Source organism: Suncus etruscus, chromosome 5 (assembly GCF_024139225.1).
Source record: "Suncus etruscus isolate mSunEtr1 chromosome 5, mSunEtr1.pri.cur, whole genome shotgun sequence".
Classification (NCBI taxonomy): domain Eukaryota; kingdom Metazoa; phylum Chordata; class Mammalia; order Eulipotyphla; family Soricidae; genus Suncus; species Suncus etruscus.
Window position 1 is genome coordinate 110,115,482 of NC_064852.1, and position 15,643 is coordinate 110,131,124.

General features: G+C 47.3%; 1 protein-coding gene across 1 annotated transcript in view; it reads left to right on the top strand.

Moving 5' to 3' along the window:
• The first annotated feature begins 2,313 nt into the window (after nt 1–2,313).
• PLEKHM3 (pleckstrin homology domain containing M3) overlaps nt 2,314–15,643 on the top strand; it is a 156,089-nt gene continuing 142,759 nt past the window's right edge. Inside the window, exons 1-2 of the mRNA XM_049773194.1 lie at nt 2,314–3,136; nt 12,781–13,713. Coding sequence (XP_049629151.1) covers nt 2,533–3,136; nt 12,781–13,713 — 1,537 coding nt within the window. The 5' untranslated portion in view covers nt 2,314–2,532. The remainder of the gene's footprint in view (nt 3,137–12,780; nt 13,714–15,643) is intronic.

The window sequence follows — 15,643 nt, forward strand, 5'->3', positions numbered from 1 at the left end:
AATGACATCAGAACTAAAAGTGACTCTGATCACAGACTGTGACAGTCCTTAAAAGCAAGCACATTCTTATACCTTTACTGCAACACACCTACTTACCCTATTTTTTATACCATAAAATGCACTTTTATCCCCAAAAGATGCATCTTATGGAATGAAAGTCTCCTGGAGCTGAAGCCTGAGTGCAGGGGAGGAAAGCATTTAAAAACTATGTGTGTCTTATGGTCAGGTGCATCTTATCAAGTGAAAAATACGGTATTTGTCTCTTTGTTGAAAAGACAAGAGACAAAGTTATATACTGTCTGGTGAGCTCCTGTATTTGTCTAAAATGATTTGAGCTTGGTTTGAATTATAGTTATTTTTGGGGGGTGCTCTCAGTGGTACTGGGAGAACACTCCTGGTTCTGTGCTCACAGATTTCTATTGGTGGGGCTCTAGGGACCATATGGGGTGTCAGGGATCAAACCTGGGTTGGTCAGGTTGTACTATCCCTCCAGCCCTTATTTTTACTTATTTGATCTTAATTTTTTTGGCAAGATGAGCTAAATTTGATTTTATTGATAGGACAAAATGTATTCATTATTGGGAGCATTTACATTTTTTTAACATTTTTATTTTATTGAAATAATTATAATCAACAGAATCCCTCATAGTTGAATGGGAGTATTTAAATCTATAAGAAGATCTTGAGAGGGGCCAGAGAGATAGCACAGTTGTAGGGCATTTGCCTTGCATGCAGCTGACCCAGGATGGACCAGTTCAATTCCTGGCATTCCATATGGTCCCCTGAGCCTTCCAGGAGCAATTCTGAATGCAGATCCAGGAGTAACCCCTGAGCGCTGCCAAGTATGGCTCAAAAACCAATAAATAAATAAATAAAATCTTGAGAGATCTTGAAAGACTAGTAGATGTTAAACTTTCTAAGAAGTGTGAAGTCATATATATATATATATATATATATATATATATATATGTATAAAATTGCTTTTTGCACCATGGCCTACGAAGTTGTTCCATAATACAGCATTTCTAGCATTCATTGTTTAACACCAATTTCACCACTAACTTCATTCCCTCCTATTGTCCTCAGTTTCCCACCCATCCCTAAGCTCACCCCTTTGGCAGGGACAAAATACTTTATTTTGTTCTACTTGTTAGAACTAAATGGTAATGAAATGATAGAAAAATACTCGAGTGAAAGAAAACTTGTGACCATGATTCTGTTTTATCCTGGGGGCATCCAGTCATTGTCTTGGAGGGTTCACTGAGCTGTTTGCTGCCGAACGAGACACTCTGTGCTGTGTTGGTTAAGCCCACTTGGTATCTCTGCTTCTTTCCCATCTACTTAGGTCTGCTCTTTCCAGGGTGTCAGTATTGAGAAATTTGGGGGTGTCATAGTGCTCTGGGAACTCTAGGCTCTGAGCTAGTCTGATGTGCTCACATGGTCACCGCTATGGGATGTGGGCATGGCTGCCAGGGAAACCCCCAGAAAAATAGTTTGCATCTATTCAGTTTCTCTGCAGAGATGGGTCGTGAAGTCGGGGAACGGTGGCCCTGGTTTCTACATGTTGATTCTCCATGAAGAACTATTCTCACCTACCTGCACAGCATCATTGCCAATGTCTGTTCTCCAGGCCTCAAAGGCATGGGGCCTGAGAGCATTTTCTAGCATTTTTCATATGTGCATGAGGGGGTCTTATTTGAGGCCTGAGAACAGAGCTGTACTTCAGCACCAGCACTTGAATCCAGGGGGAGTTTGGAGACTTTCCCAAGTACCCACTGAGCCCAGGCAGCATAGTGCAGTGATCTGGCTCCACAGGAATCAAGGGGCTGCCCCCGCAGCGTCCCCTTCCTGCTTTCAGACCCAACAGCTCACCAGAGTTCAAGGATGGTGACAGGTCTTGTGTGCTCATGACTTTGAGGCTGATTTCGTTGGGCTCAGCGACAGAATCTCTGGTCTCTTATGCTCTCTGGTTTAGTGACCATGTCACTAAGGTGTCCCTTGTGGTCTTTTTACAGCTGCCCTCAAAGGCTCCTCTGTGTGAGGAAAAGCCATTGCTCTGCCTTCTCCTTATCCAATGTCCCACCCACTCTTGTGAGTCTTATGACAAAGAGGCCATGTCATGTGTGAGCTGGACAATAGGATTTCTGTCTCATGTGGTCGCCTTTGGGCAGGGAGGTAGCAGAATGGAGAAGGAATTGGGTAGATTTTTGTGGAGCACACTGAACTTGGACCAATGTTGCTTTATTTTTTTCCAGGAAACTGAGGCAGGCCGTGGCTTATCTTTGGAAAACTCTTGCTGTCATCAACGGAGCTCCCTGAAGAGCAACCTCAGCTGAACTGGGCTTCTGCATTTGGCCACTGGCAGTGGCATGTGATTTTTGTGACCTGGACCATCCCATCCCACCTTCCACTTCTGGTGGCTGGGTGAGGGTGTCTCCAGCTCTCCCTGGGTCCCCTGTGTGGCTGCGGCACTCTCCACTGGGTGAATGTTCAGGACATTGTTGCCCGGGCCAGCTGTGGGGGCTTAGCACCATGGAGGCCTTGGAGGTGGACGACGTGAGCCCGGCCCTAGAAGTGACCGAGGATTTCTTTCACAACTTTGGCAGTTCCCTGGAAAAGGCTGTGCCACAGGCAGAGGTCTACGGGGTTCAGGAGGTCCCCGAGCTGGTAGGGCATGAGGTAGTTAGCGGTGTCACTGACAATGCTGTGCTGAAAAATGTCACTGCCCTGGGCCCAGGAGGCTTCCTGTGGGACTCATGTAACAGTCATCGCTTCGGAACCAAATCCTTGTCCGCCTTCCCGGCCAAAGAACAGCCTTCGGGCCAGAGAGGGACGGTGCCTGACCCTTTCTCCTGGCTGGGACAGGAGGCGACCACCTTCGATTTCTTCAACCTCTACCAGCGCCGGAGAGACCGGCCGCGCTCTGTCAACGACCTGCTGGATGAGACTTCTGCTTTTAAGCCAGGCCACGCACGGTCCCGGTCGGACATGACCCCGAGGGACTGGGCTGCAGCCCTCCAGGCCAGGCCCCTGCAGCCGCCACAGCTGCAGCCAGTCACTCAGGGCTCTCAATTTCCCCGGCGCTCCTGTCTGCTGCCCTCACCTGGCAAGGTGGAAGATGCCCAAGGCAATACTGGTATGTATGTGTGACTTGTCTCCCCTTCTCTCCTGTGTCTCAGGAAGCCCACCCTTCCACTTTTCCTTTGGCCCCTTGATGGGGCAGACCTGCCTTATGCAGAGTAGTAGTGAAAAGACAGCTCTGGCTAATAATTCCCTCTCTGAGATCTTGCATGTGTTTTACTCTGAATATTCCCATGATCAATGAATGATGCTTTCTCCGTGGAGCTAATATATTTACTGCCTGTTTGTGCCACTGATGCTCAGTGGATCACACATGGGTGTTATCTGGTGCTAGGGAGGATGTAAAGATAGAGGAAGACATGTTCCCATCTTGTAGAACTTCTCAGACTGTAGCAGACTTAAGAAGGCCCCTAGAGAGAGAAAGGCAGCCATGGAGTGTCTGAGGGGACTGGTTTTCTTTATGTTCTGGGGAGTTTTATTAGTGAACAAGTGACACTGAGTGTAAGAAGGTGGAGGAAAAAGGCTGGAGAAATAGGACAGTGGGGACAGAGAGAGTTACAGAAGAGGGACCTTGTTTCTTGGTAACAGTGAGGGCATGGATGGTGCAGAAGAAAGCAAGGGATGGGGCTGGGGAGGATCCAAAGGATCAGAGAGGTTAGCTGGACTCTCATAGTCTAGAATCTGGAGATTCTGTGATTCTGTAGTTCCTTATCTCTCTCTCTCTCTCTCTCTTTCTCTCTCTCTCTCTCTCTCTCTCTCTCTCTCTCTCTCTCACACACACACACACACACACACACACACACACTTTCTCTTTTGAAACATAACCAATCCTGTATCCTTCTGCCCATCATTTTCCCCAAGGAGACCCTTACTCACACAGCCTGTCTGATGTGATTTCTGATGATTTTTGAGTCACTCAAAAAGGCCAGCCCTTCTTGGAGTTAGTCTCTGCCCAGCCCTCTGAGAAACTCTTAGACAAAGAAATCCAACATCTGCTCTTTCCATTATGTCGCTACTTGAAGTTCCATATTGGCACATAGAATGTTTTCCTGAGTATCATCCAGTTTCGAAGAGTGCCTTGAGACAGAACTACAGTTTAGTAAATCTGTTGAAGTTAATTTAAGGCATTTGGGTTGAGGCAGGGAGAGGGCCACACCCAGCTTGTGCTCAAGGCTCACTTCTTGGTCTGCCACATGTATCAGGCAGGTGCTTTTAGAGCTCTAGGTAAGGCTGTTAAGGAAAGGCATCATTTCTGTCCTGAGCGTTTTACATTATTTTCACATTCATCCTTTTAATGTATTTGCGCACGCCCAAACTTATGACTTGTACTCCTTATCTTTTTCTGTACTTCACTAGCTATCTCTGGTCTCTCATCAAGGGTGGGGATGGTGATGGACAGAAGAAAAGAGCACTATCAGCAGAAGACTCAATTCCTTATTTGGTATCTGGGATGGGCACGCTGTGGCTGTCAGTTCCTGTCAACCAGAGCATAGTTGTACTCTTAAATTCCTGTAGCAATAGGTATACCCATTAATTCTAAAGTCACCTCAGTTCTTTTTTAGTTTTTTTAGATTTATCTTAGAATTTGGGTTTTTTTTTTGTTTGTTTGTTTGTTTTTGGGCCACACCTGGCAGTGCTCCTGGCTGTCTGCTCAGAAATAGCTCCTGGCAGGCATGGGGGACCATATGGGACACCAGGATTTGAACCAACCACCTTTGGTCCTGGATCGGCTGCTTGCAGGGCAAACACCACTGTTCTATTTCTCCGGGCCCTGGGTTTTTTTTTTTTTTTTTTTTGAGGGGTGACATCCAGTGGTGGTAGGTCGGGGGCTACTTCTGGTTTTATGATCCATTTTACTCCCAAAAGAGCTCAGGGACTGCGTGGTGTTGGGCTCAAACCTTGACTCCCTATCTGCTTTAAAGGGGGACTCCCCCTGCAGTGCTCAAGGCTTATTCCTGGCTCTATGCTCAGAGATCTTTCCTGTTGAGGATTGAACTGGGGTCAGCCACGTACAAGACAAGCACTTTCCCTGTTATATTATCGCTCTGGCCCATGGAATTCAGCCCTTTGAGCTGTCTCACCATTGCTCTCCCTAAGAAAACCTCTCTAGTCACTCTGCATATTCAGCAAAGTTAAGAGGGCATCAGATCCTCAATTTCCATGACCTCTGTGGCAGTTTCCAAGTAGAGGAGCCATATCTCCTCCAGGCTCTCTTTCACATATGACAGATCAAGAGTCAGAGACTCTTGATAGGGTTCCGTAATGCCACAAAACATGTCTCAAACTCAACTATCACCTGTTGTCTTCAAATACCCTTGTTTTCTTTCTTTTTTTTTTCTTTTTAAAACATAAAAGGGTCACATGTATCTTTTTTGTATATCTCAGATGTATTCCCTTAACATCTATAACTCTTTTCAAATATCCTCATTTGTGACAATTTTGCCCACTAGATTAGTTATTTGATTGTTTGATTTTCCCCCTGTGAGATCTGTTTTATAAGCAATACTGGTAGAAGAGTAACTGTATAGATTTCACGTTTATACCAAGTTACGGGAAATGTTGGACTTTATTCATTGGCCCCCAGATGCACCAACAATATCTTGTGGCATTGCTTCTCTTTTGCATAGGCACATTAAAATGGGAAAATAATACATATGCAAACAAGTTCTTATCTAATAGAGATGGGAACATAAATTTGGTAATGTAATGGGCCTTTTACCCTGAACATTGGCATAATGATTTGGCCCAGGCCTCAGAAGAATGGGCATCGCCCCCACACACTTGAACTATGGAAACAACCACAATTGTCATTAACATTCCCAGGATCCAAGCCTCTACCAAAGAAGACCTACCACTGCTTTGGCATTGACTTACTCCAAAGAGTACTCCCAACACCCAGGCGACTCAGCAACAGTCTGCATGCAGGGCAGATCGCTCTGCATTTAATGATATGCTGAAACTAGAGGATACTCCACATCAGCCTGACATCGACGAAAGAAATGCACAGAATCCAGAGTCTTTAAATATAAATGTCTGATACCAACTATAGCTAAAGTGTGAAAAAGTTTCACCGGGACCTCGAGAATGACTGGAGTTGGATACCAACTATAGCTAAAGTGTGAAAAAGTTTCACCGGGACCTCGAGAATGACTGGAGTTGGATAGACTGGTATGCCTGGAACCAAGAGTCTGTCTTATGCCAATAAACTTCTGGGGTGAGGCATTTTTGTAATCAGGTCAAGAATTTTTTTTTCCATTTTCTCCATTTTTCTGGACTTATGCAAACATTGGCGATTGCCACTATCACACCTTTACTATATTTTTTTTACTCTTATCCTTTAAGGAAAAAATACAGCTTACTGTACTTAAAAACAAATTACTGTAGTAGAATGCCTGTCTCGAATACAGGCAGGGGATGGGAAGGGGGGAGGGGATAATGTTGCACTGGTGAAGGGGGGTGTTCTGGTTATGACTGTAACCCAAATATGATCATGTTACTTAAATAAAAATATATTTAATAAAAAAAAAGAGTCAGAGATTCAAGTATGTTGAAATATGAGTCTGGAATAGCATTTTGGAAAGTGAACTGTAATAGTGGCTTTTGCACCTGGTCGCCTTTATAATCTTGCAGGAATTCATAGGGCCTTGATGACGAACCTATGGGACACGTGCCAGTGGTGGCACAGGAAGGCCTTGCAGCTCTCACACAGGAAGGTCTGCAATTAAGAAATTAAGATATGTGGCACGTGCCACATAGTTTTTAGATACTAAAATCTTGTTATTAAGGTTTAATTGACCTGGGCCCGGAGAGATAGCACAGCGGTGTTTTGCCTTGCAAGCAGCCGATCCAGGACCAAAGGTGGTTGGTTCAAATCCCAGTGTCCCATATGGTCCCCCGTGCCTGCCAGGAGCTATTTCTGAGCAGACAGCCAGGAGTAACCCTTGAGCAACGCCGAGTGTGGCCCAAAAACCAAAAAAAAAAAAAAAAAAAAAAAAAAGGTTTAATTGACATGCTGGCGATTTTGAGGAAATTCTTTGGTTTTATGTGGCAGTTTGGGCACTCAGGCTCAAAAAGGTTAGCCATCACTGTCATAGGGGATCTGTCTTCTGGCAGGATATTTGCCAAGTTTCTGAGACTTTTCTCCCTGGCACAGTTGGGGAGCAGACAGAAGAAAAGATGTTCTCATGTTCTCATGACTGGGGTGTAAAGTGGGTGCCCACCATCATGGTTAGGAGGATGCAAGGTTCAGGTCCCTGTTCAGGCACTACTTGTAAAATCACTCCACATCTCATATCTCTAACCACAGGTGAATAAGTCTTAATCAGGGTCATACATGAAATAATCCAAACCAGGCTGAGGGTGGAATACATGTAGTCTGGCAGTCTTCTACCTTGTATCTCCAGCCAGCTGCCTGTCAGAACTGCATTTTTATTGAGTACAAAGACCAATCCTAGGTAGGGTAAATAAGGATAGATAGCTCAGGCTATCCTGAGTCAGTTCCACCCAGGTTTACAAGTAAGACAATTTCTGTTTCGGGAGAAATCCAAATTGTAAACAAACATACAAAGGAACCAGGGATGATCTTTATTTTAGGTAAAATAAGGTGTAATCTAACACAGGGATCTCAGGTTGTGACCATCCCCACATGCTTCTGTGGAAATGGGCCAGCCTCAGTTGCGTCTCTGTCAAACTCAGCCAAGACTGGGAAAATGAAGCTTTCAGGTCTTTGGAATTAGCTGGCAGATGTGAAGAAAAGGCTCATAGTTTCGCGAAAGAATCTGCCCAATTTGGAGAAATTAGTGGTGGGTTTTATCTGAGAGCAGGAGCTGTGATCTGGTCTGGTCTTACGAGCTGCAGCCTCATTTCCAGCCTCCTGGGGGCTGAGTCTGTAGAACTGTCCAGCCTCAGAAATAAATACTCAGAAACCACTCGTGGCCCTTTTGTCTCCCACCCCTGCTCTGAATATCAGCAGGCTTGTGTGAGGAGTCAGGGTTCCTCAAAAGAGACCCAATGTGATCCAGTGGGTCTCCACTGATTGGGTCCTTGGGTGGAGGATCCAGCCATGATCTTAGGGTCCATGGAGTTTAAATTTGTCTGGGCAGATTTCCTTTCCCTGGATCCCCTCCTGAGTTTGGTTGAGTAGTTTAAAGACTCACCAATGGTGGTTCTTACTCCCCTTCCTCCACTACTACTGCTTTTCTCTTCACCCCATCTACTACCAGTCTCTCTTCTCCCAGGACAGCAACCCAAATGAGCACTTTTACTGGGCAGGTCAACAGCACTTTCTGCCTCCTTTGGTCATGGAGACCTGGACTGAATTTCTGAGACTTATTGGAGAAAAATGATGCTTTAGGTGAAAACAGACCAAGCTGTGCCATCCAAGCTCCAGCAGGCAGCTGAATCACAGGCATGGCTGCCCCTCCTTTCTACCCAACCACCCTCCTTTTCCTTCCTTCCTTCCTTCCTTCCTTCCTTCCTTCCTTCCTTCCTTCCTTCCTTCCTTCCTTCCTTCCTTCCTTCCTTCCTTCCTTCCTTCCTTCCTTCCTTCCTTCCTTCCTTCCTTCCTTCCTCCCTCCCTCCCTCCTTCCTTCCTTCCTTCCTTCCTCCTTTCCTTCCTCTCTTCCTTCCTTCCTTCCTTCCCTCCTTCCTTCCCTCTCTTCCTCCCTTCCCTCCATCCCTCCCTCCTTTCTTCCTCCCTCCCTCCCTCCCTCCCTCCCTCCCTTCCTTCCCTCCCTCCCTCCCTCCTTCCCTCCTTCCTTCCTTCCTTCCTTCCTTCCTTCCTTCCTTCCTTCCCTCCCTTCCTCCCTCCCTCCTTTCTTCCTCCCTCCCTCCCTCCCTCCCTTCCTTCCCTCCCTCCCTCCCTCCCTCCTTCCCTTCCTTCCTTCCTTCCTTCCTTCCTTCCTTCCTTCCTTCCTTCCTTCCTTCCTTCCTTCCTTCCTTTTCCTTCCTGTGTGAGATAATATAGTACTCACCTCAATATATATATATTTTAAGTTTGAATATTTAAAATGCATTTTAGAACTATGCTTAAAATGTAGTAAGCACTATATATATCTGACACATTTCACAGTGTTATTCATATCATTCATTGAATTGGAAACTTCATGAAAATTAGGGTAATATTTTCAATTCTTCCTATTTTCTCCTGGCATAGTCTCTTTCCAGTGACCCCATAAGAAATATTTCTCGTTTTTGTTTTCTTGTGTGGGGAGGGGGTTGGGATCAAACCCAGCATTGCTTAGGCAGTGGTCCTCAAATTATGGCCCGCGGGCCACATATTGTATTTGTATCTGTTTTGTTTCTTCATTGCAAAATAAGATATATGCAGTGTGCATAAGAATTCGTTCATAAGTTTTGTTTTTACTATAGTCAGACCCTCCAATGGTCTGAGGGACAGTGAACTGGACCCCTGTTTAAAAAGTTTGAGGACTCCTGGCTTAGGGCTTTCTTCTGCTCTTGTGCTCAGGATTCACTCGTGGCAGTGTTCAGTCTATGTCGGTCCCTGGGACTGAACCAGACTGGGTGCATCCAAGGAGAATGTCTTAGTCCCTGCACTATCCCCTGGCCCTGGAATAATGCTCTGCTATTTACTTTCTGCAAACTAGCATTGTACTGGTTTGTGGCCAGGAAATGGTTCCCTCTTTCATACTGAATTGTAGTAAACCGTTGACTGTCTTCTATACCAGAGCTCCTGGTTGCTGAGCAAGAGAGATATTTGCTGCTCAGTATCTCATCTTTGGGACTGAGCCTGGGTTCTGCTTATCACACATACCCCACAATCTTTAATATTCAATGATCAACTACTGCAGATACATGTCCCACTCAGCTGCGCTTCACCTTCCCGGAGAGGACGGGCAGAGCCCACCATCTTTTCTGAGGGCCTCTGTGTCCTCCTCTCTTTCAGAATGTCTCTCTTAGTCCCAGGCCAGAATGATTGGGATCCTCCACAGCCCAGGGACCCATATGCTATTTGTCACCTCTGTCTGGCCTCAGATTTAGTCTCTGAACTTCCCTGTTGTCTTGTAATGTTTCTTTACAGAAGGTTGTGCTGTGGCCTGTGTTGGGCACCAGATACAGTTGCACACAGATACAGGGTCGGGCCACTTTTCCACTTGACTGAGCATGGTGATTCTGCTGGTGGCCAGGCCTGTGACGGCCCAGCTGAGTGTGGTCTCCTCCGTGGTCACTCTCCTATAACTGGTACTCACTCTCAAGCGTGCATTTTCTTGTTCTTGGTTCTTCAGGGGCATGCTCACACAGAGATTTTCTTTCAGGTTAGAAAAAAATCATGACACTTTGGGTTCTTTTTCCTGAATTTTATCTTTTTTTTTCACTTTTTCACTTGAGGATCAAAAAAAAAATGGTGGGGGGACCAGAGTAATAGCACAGCGATAGGGCATTTGCCTTGCACAATACTGACCCGAGATGAACCTGGGTTTGATCCCCAACATCCCATATGATCCCTAAGCCTTCCAGGAGCAATTCCTGGGTGTAGAACCAGGAGTAACCCCTGAACACTGCCAGGTGTGGACTACCCCCATCCAAAAAAAAATGCCCAATTTGGTACTTGTAGTAAAATGACTGTGTTTTTCAATGACAATGTTTCTGAAAAGCCGATGGAAGCTGTTGAGGTGGGATTGTTCCTGTAGTTTTAGAACACGGGCTCTTGCTAAACTGAGCCTCCCTTCAGCAAGATTAGCCAGCACAAGCAGTTGCTAAAACAGGACACCAAGAGCTAATTCTCTGCTCTGGGACAGTTTTCAATGGTGACATTATTGAACATTGGTCATGGTACCATTTTGAAAACCTAACAGATCTGGCAGTCTTCTGTTGCCCCTGGGAACTCTGAAACGAAGTGTTTGACATTGGGGGTGGCTTTTCTATGACTATATTTTCTCTTTTTGGGGTTACCAATTTCCTGAAATGTGGGGAACTAAGAGCTCATTTTTAAGAAGCGTCTTCTTGAAATACTGTAAACAAATGCAGCATGCCTGGCAATTTCATACAGAATTAAATATAGATTTATAGTATCAAGTCATCTTGCCTTGCAAGTAACCCACCTGTGTTCACTCCCTGGCACCTATGTGGATCCTGAGTCCACTGAGAATGATTTTGGAGTGTAGAGCCAGGGATAAGTCCTGAACATCACTGGTGGCCCCCACAAAAGATAGTGCTCCAGCTTCCTACAATCAAAGACAATTTCATTGGCACACAATCTATTAATACCAAAGAGATAGTATCAGGCTGACACAGGTCTTGCATGTGACCCATTCTGGTTTAATCCCTAACTGCCGGGAACTGAACCCAGGTCAACCACGTGCAAGACAAACACCCTCCCCATTGTGCTCTCTGTCCAATGCCAACAACTTTGTTTATTCTGAAAGTTTATTATTACCTACTCTGCCAGGCATTGTGCTGTCTGGTGGCAGAGGATAAGAACACATCTCTCCCTATCTTTATGGAGTTCACAGACCAGTAGATACAGACTGGACACTCCTTCAGATGTTGCTTTTTCTTTTTTTTTCATTGAGATCTATCTTAAATGATTGTAATAGAGTTGGAGTCCTCCATTATAGAGGTAATTTGATTCAGAAAAAGAGAACAGGTGTGAAGGCACTTGCCCTTATACATGATCAATCCAGTTGCCACAAGGTCCCTGAATACCATGGAAGTAGTCCCTGAGCAGAGTCGGGCACAGCTCCTGAGCATCACATGGCATTTCTCTTTAACAGAAAGAACAATAAAGAGAACACCTAAAGTTTACCCAAGGCAGCTGGATGTTTGTGCTGTCTGCTCAGTTCAAGCATATGTGCCCTCACAGGATGAGAGCTGGGGGTGGGGGAGTTGGGGCAAGCCTACGGAGAGGTGAGTGGAGTTGGGGGGCTCTGAGGGGCAGCGGAAATGGGTGCAGTAGTGAGCAGATGACACAAGAGCAGTACAAATGACTCAGGATGATGAGGGACCTACAGGCAGCTGGTAGGTCAAGACTGCCCTAAGGTGGAGAGCCCAGGAACTGAAGTGATTGTGTGTAGGGCATTGTGAGGACTACTGTGAGGAACATTCATGCATTGCCCATCTGAGGAGCACTGTGAGGAGAGCATTCACATACTGCCTTTGTCTTTAGCCATTCTCGGTCCACCACTTGACAGAAAGCTAAGGGTATTGGCAGGGAGTCTGTGTGCTCTCACATATTGGGTAGCTTCTAGAATGAGGCCTGAAAGCAAAATCAACCTGACAAAGGGCTGTTGTCTCATTGCCCTCCTGGCATTGATCTCCCATGTACCCCTAAGTTTGTTTACCCACAGCTCTGCCCATCACACTGTCCCCCTACTTTTTATTTGTTTTTGGGCCACACCCGGCAGTGATCCAGGTTACTCCTGGCTGTACATCCAGGGATTACTCCTAGTGGGTTGGGGGGACCCTATGAGATGCCGGGGATGAAACCTGGTTCTGCCGTGTGCAAGGCAAATACCCTCCCCGCTGTGCTATCACTTCAGGCTCTCCTAATTCCCCTTGCACTCGTAATTCCATCCCAGCTATGGCCTTCAAATCTGAGATTCCTCTCACAGTCCCCTGCTAATTTGGTCTGGCCTTCATGTTGGTGACTGGTGACATGCCTCACCCTTTCATCTCCACCAAGTTGTCCCTATGAACACATTAACTCTCGGTCTCTTTTCTGTTATGCTATTTCCTCTGCAGATCACGAGTCGCCCTTCCCGAACCTCCTGAAGAAAGGCTCCCTGGAGCTGTGCAAGAATCCGGACAGCTGCTGGCAGGGCTGCTATGCCGAGCTCTCCCCTCACAGCTTGTGCATTTACAGCCTGGATGGCAGTGGTAACCCAGCCCTCTGTGCCAGCTACCCGCTCTCTCACTTCCGCAGCATCTCAGTCCTGGGCAACCTCGAGGCCAGGCTGGTAGACACTGTTTTGTACGACAACACGCAGCTGCAGTTGAAGGCTGAGTCGCCATGGGAGACCCTGGACTGGGGACAGAAGCTGTGGGAAGGCGTCCATGCCACCAAGCCTCCATACCCGAGTCGAGAGGAGCTGGGCCCCGCCGCTGGCTTTGGTCATCTGGTCGACCAGCCCGGGAACCATTGTTTCCAGAAGAACCCCATCAGGCTGCTGTTGCCGCCTTCCATGATGGATGGTTCCGGGCAGTCCCAGAACATTCTCAAATCGGGGACCCTATACAGGCTGACCCTCCAGAACAACTGGAAGGTGTTCACATTCGTGCTGAGCCAGGCCTACCTTCTGGCGTTCCAGCCAGGCAGGCTGGATGAGGACCCTGTCCTCAGCTACCATGTGGATGTGTGTCTGGCCGTGCAGGTGGACAACCTGGACGGCTGTGACTCTTGCTTCCAGGTCCTGTTCCCCCAGGATGTGCTGCGCCTGCGTGCTGAGACCCGGCAACGGGCTGAGGAGTGGATGGAGGCGCTGCGGACTGCGGCCAACCTGGCACGAAGCTCGGAGCAGAACCCACAGGTGACGCTTCGGTCCAAGCCCCAGGGCCTGCCTGGTGGGCAGGAGCTGCGGAAGCAGCAGCGCCAGTCAGTTACCTCCAGCTTTCTGAGCATCCTCACGACTCTGTCCTTGGAGCGAGGACTCACAGCCCAGAGCTTCAAATGTGCAGGTAGGAGTTGGTGTCTGCAGAATACTGCAATTATTTGCAAGGCTGCATTCATTATAGCTGCAGAGGCCCAAAACTGCAAGGCTGGGTGCTGCAAGGCTTACAGGGACCTTGGGGTCTGGTAGCCCCAGGGACGTCAATGTGTACCTCTCCACCTGGGAGAGAGAGGGATGTGGAAACCAAGTGTTTTTTTTATTCTCGGGGAGAGAGAGAGAGAGAGAGAGAGAGAGAGAGAGAGAGAGAGAGAGAGAGAGAGAGAGAGAGAGAGAGAGAGAGAGAGAGAGAGAGAGAGATTCAGACAGAGGCACAGTGACAGTGTTAGGGCATTTGTCTTGCTTGTGGCCAACCCTGGATGAACCCTGGTTCGATTCCTGGCATCCCATAAGGTCCCCCGAGCCTGCCAGGAGCAACTTTTGAGCGCAGAACCAGGAGTAACCCCTGAGTGCTGCTGGGTGTGGCCCAAAAACAAACAAACAAACAAAAATAGAAAAGAAATATACTGGCCAGAGGGGCTGGGGAGGAAGCCTGTAGATCCGGGTTCGAGAGAAAATAGAATATGAAGGGTAGATACAGTGCAGGCATCATCTCGCTGATGCTTTATATCCAGCTCCCATGGACTGGCTGGCACTGCTGTGGTCTCTACCCTGGGCTCCCTCTTCAATTGTCAGTTTTTCTTTTTATACCTGGCACAATGGGACGTGTCCAAGGGCCATGTCTAGGGTCCATTTCCAAGGGTGTGTCCAGTCCAATTGCCATCACAGAAGGTGCTCAAAGGGCATGTCCAAGTTCAATCACTGCTACATCAACAGGTGTCCAGCTCCAAATCCACTCCAGAGTCCTGAGTGGTCGTGGTTGCCTGCTGTGTCTGTCTTCCCACCACCCTTGCTACCACTCTGGAGGGTAGGTGGCAGCAGTGGCCACTCAGCACCCCCCTTCCCCGGGAAGAGTGGGTGCTCCAGGAAGGAGCATCAGACCATCAGAAGGCCTTGGTTCTGGCAGACCCTCTGTTCTGCCTTAGCTCCATATTTTCTGCCCCTCACTTAAGGCCACATGAATGCAGACATTAGAGAATGTCCTTCCGAAAGATCATCAGGCCCTGCATGGCTTGGCAGCCAGAGGGCAGGTGCCAGTTAGTGCCTGTCCAGAACGAGTCTCAGCAGGGGATGACTCGATGACAGTGTGAGCCTGGTGAGCCTGAGCCTTCCTGGTAATATCAAGGCTCCCAAAACTACTGAGAGGCGTGAAGTAGCAGTCAAGGTGGATTGTGTGTTAGTCTTGTGACTTGGGGGGAGGAGGAGGCAGGTGGGGTGTGATTAGGCTCCATGTAGCAGTAATCAGGGCTGACTCCTGGTTGTACCCATTGGGCATATGTGATAACAGGGATGAAAGTGGAGTCAGCTGCATGCTAGGCAAGTGCCTATCTCCTTCTCCTTCTCCTCCTTCTCTCTCTCTCTCTCTCTCTGTCCTGTCTTTCTTCTCTCTCCCCTCTCTCTTTCCTCTCTCTCTCTCATCCCTGGAAAATGTTTTTGAAAGAAGGAATCTCTGGATTGAACACGATTTTTATTTTAATTTACTGTATTTTATTTATTTATTTTTGGTAAGGGACACACCTGGCAGTTCTCAGGGCTTACTCTTGACTCTGTGCTCAGGGATCACCACTCCTGACATCCTGTAGGGCTCAGTTGGGGGGAAATCATATGGCGTCCCGGGGATGGGACCAGGATCGGCCACATAAAAGGCCATACCCTACCCACTGTAATGAGGCTCCAAGATGTTTAGAACTTTTCATTTCTGTGACATTTGACATTTCTGTGTCTGACATAATCCTGATACAGATTCATGTTCAGGTGAATGGTCACATCCTGAAAGCTTCGTCTCCATCCTTCATGGAGCAATGGTACTCCTCTGTGGTCTCAATGCCGATGGGCTCAGT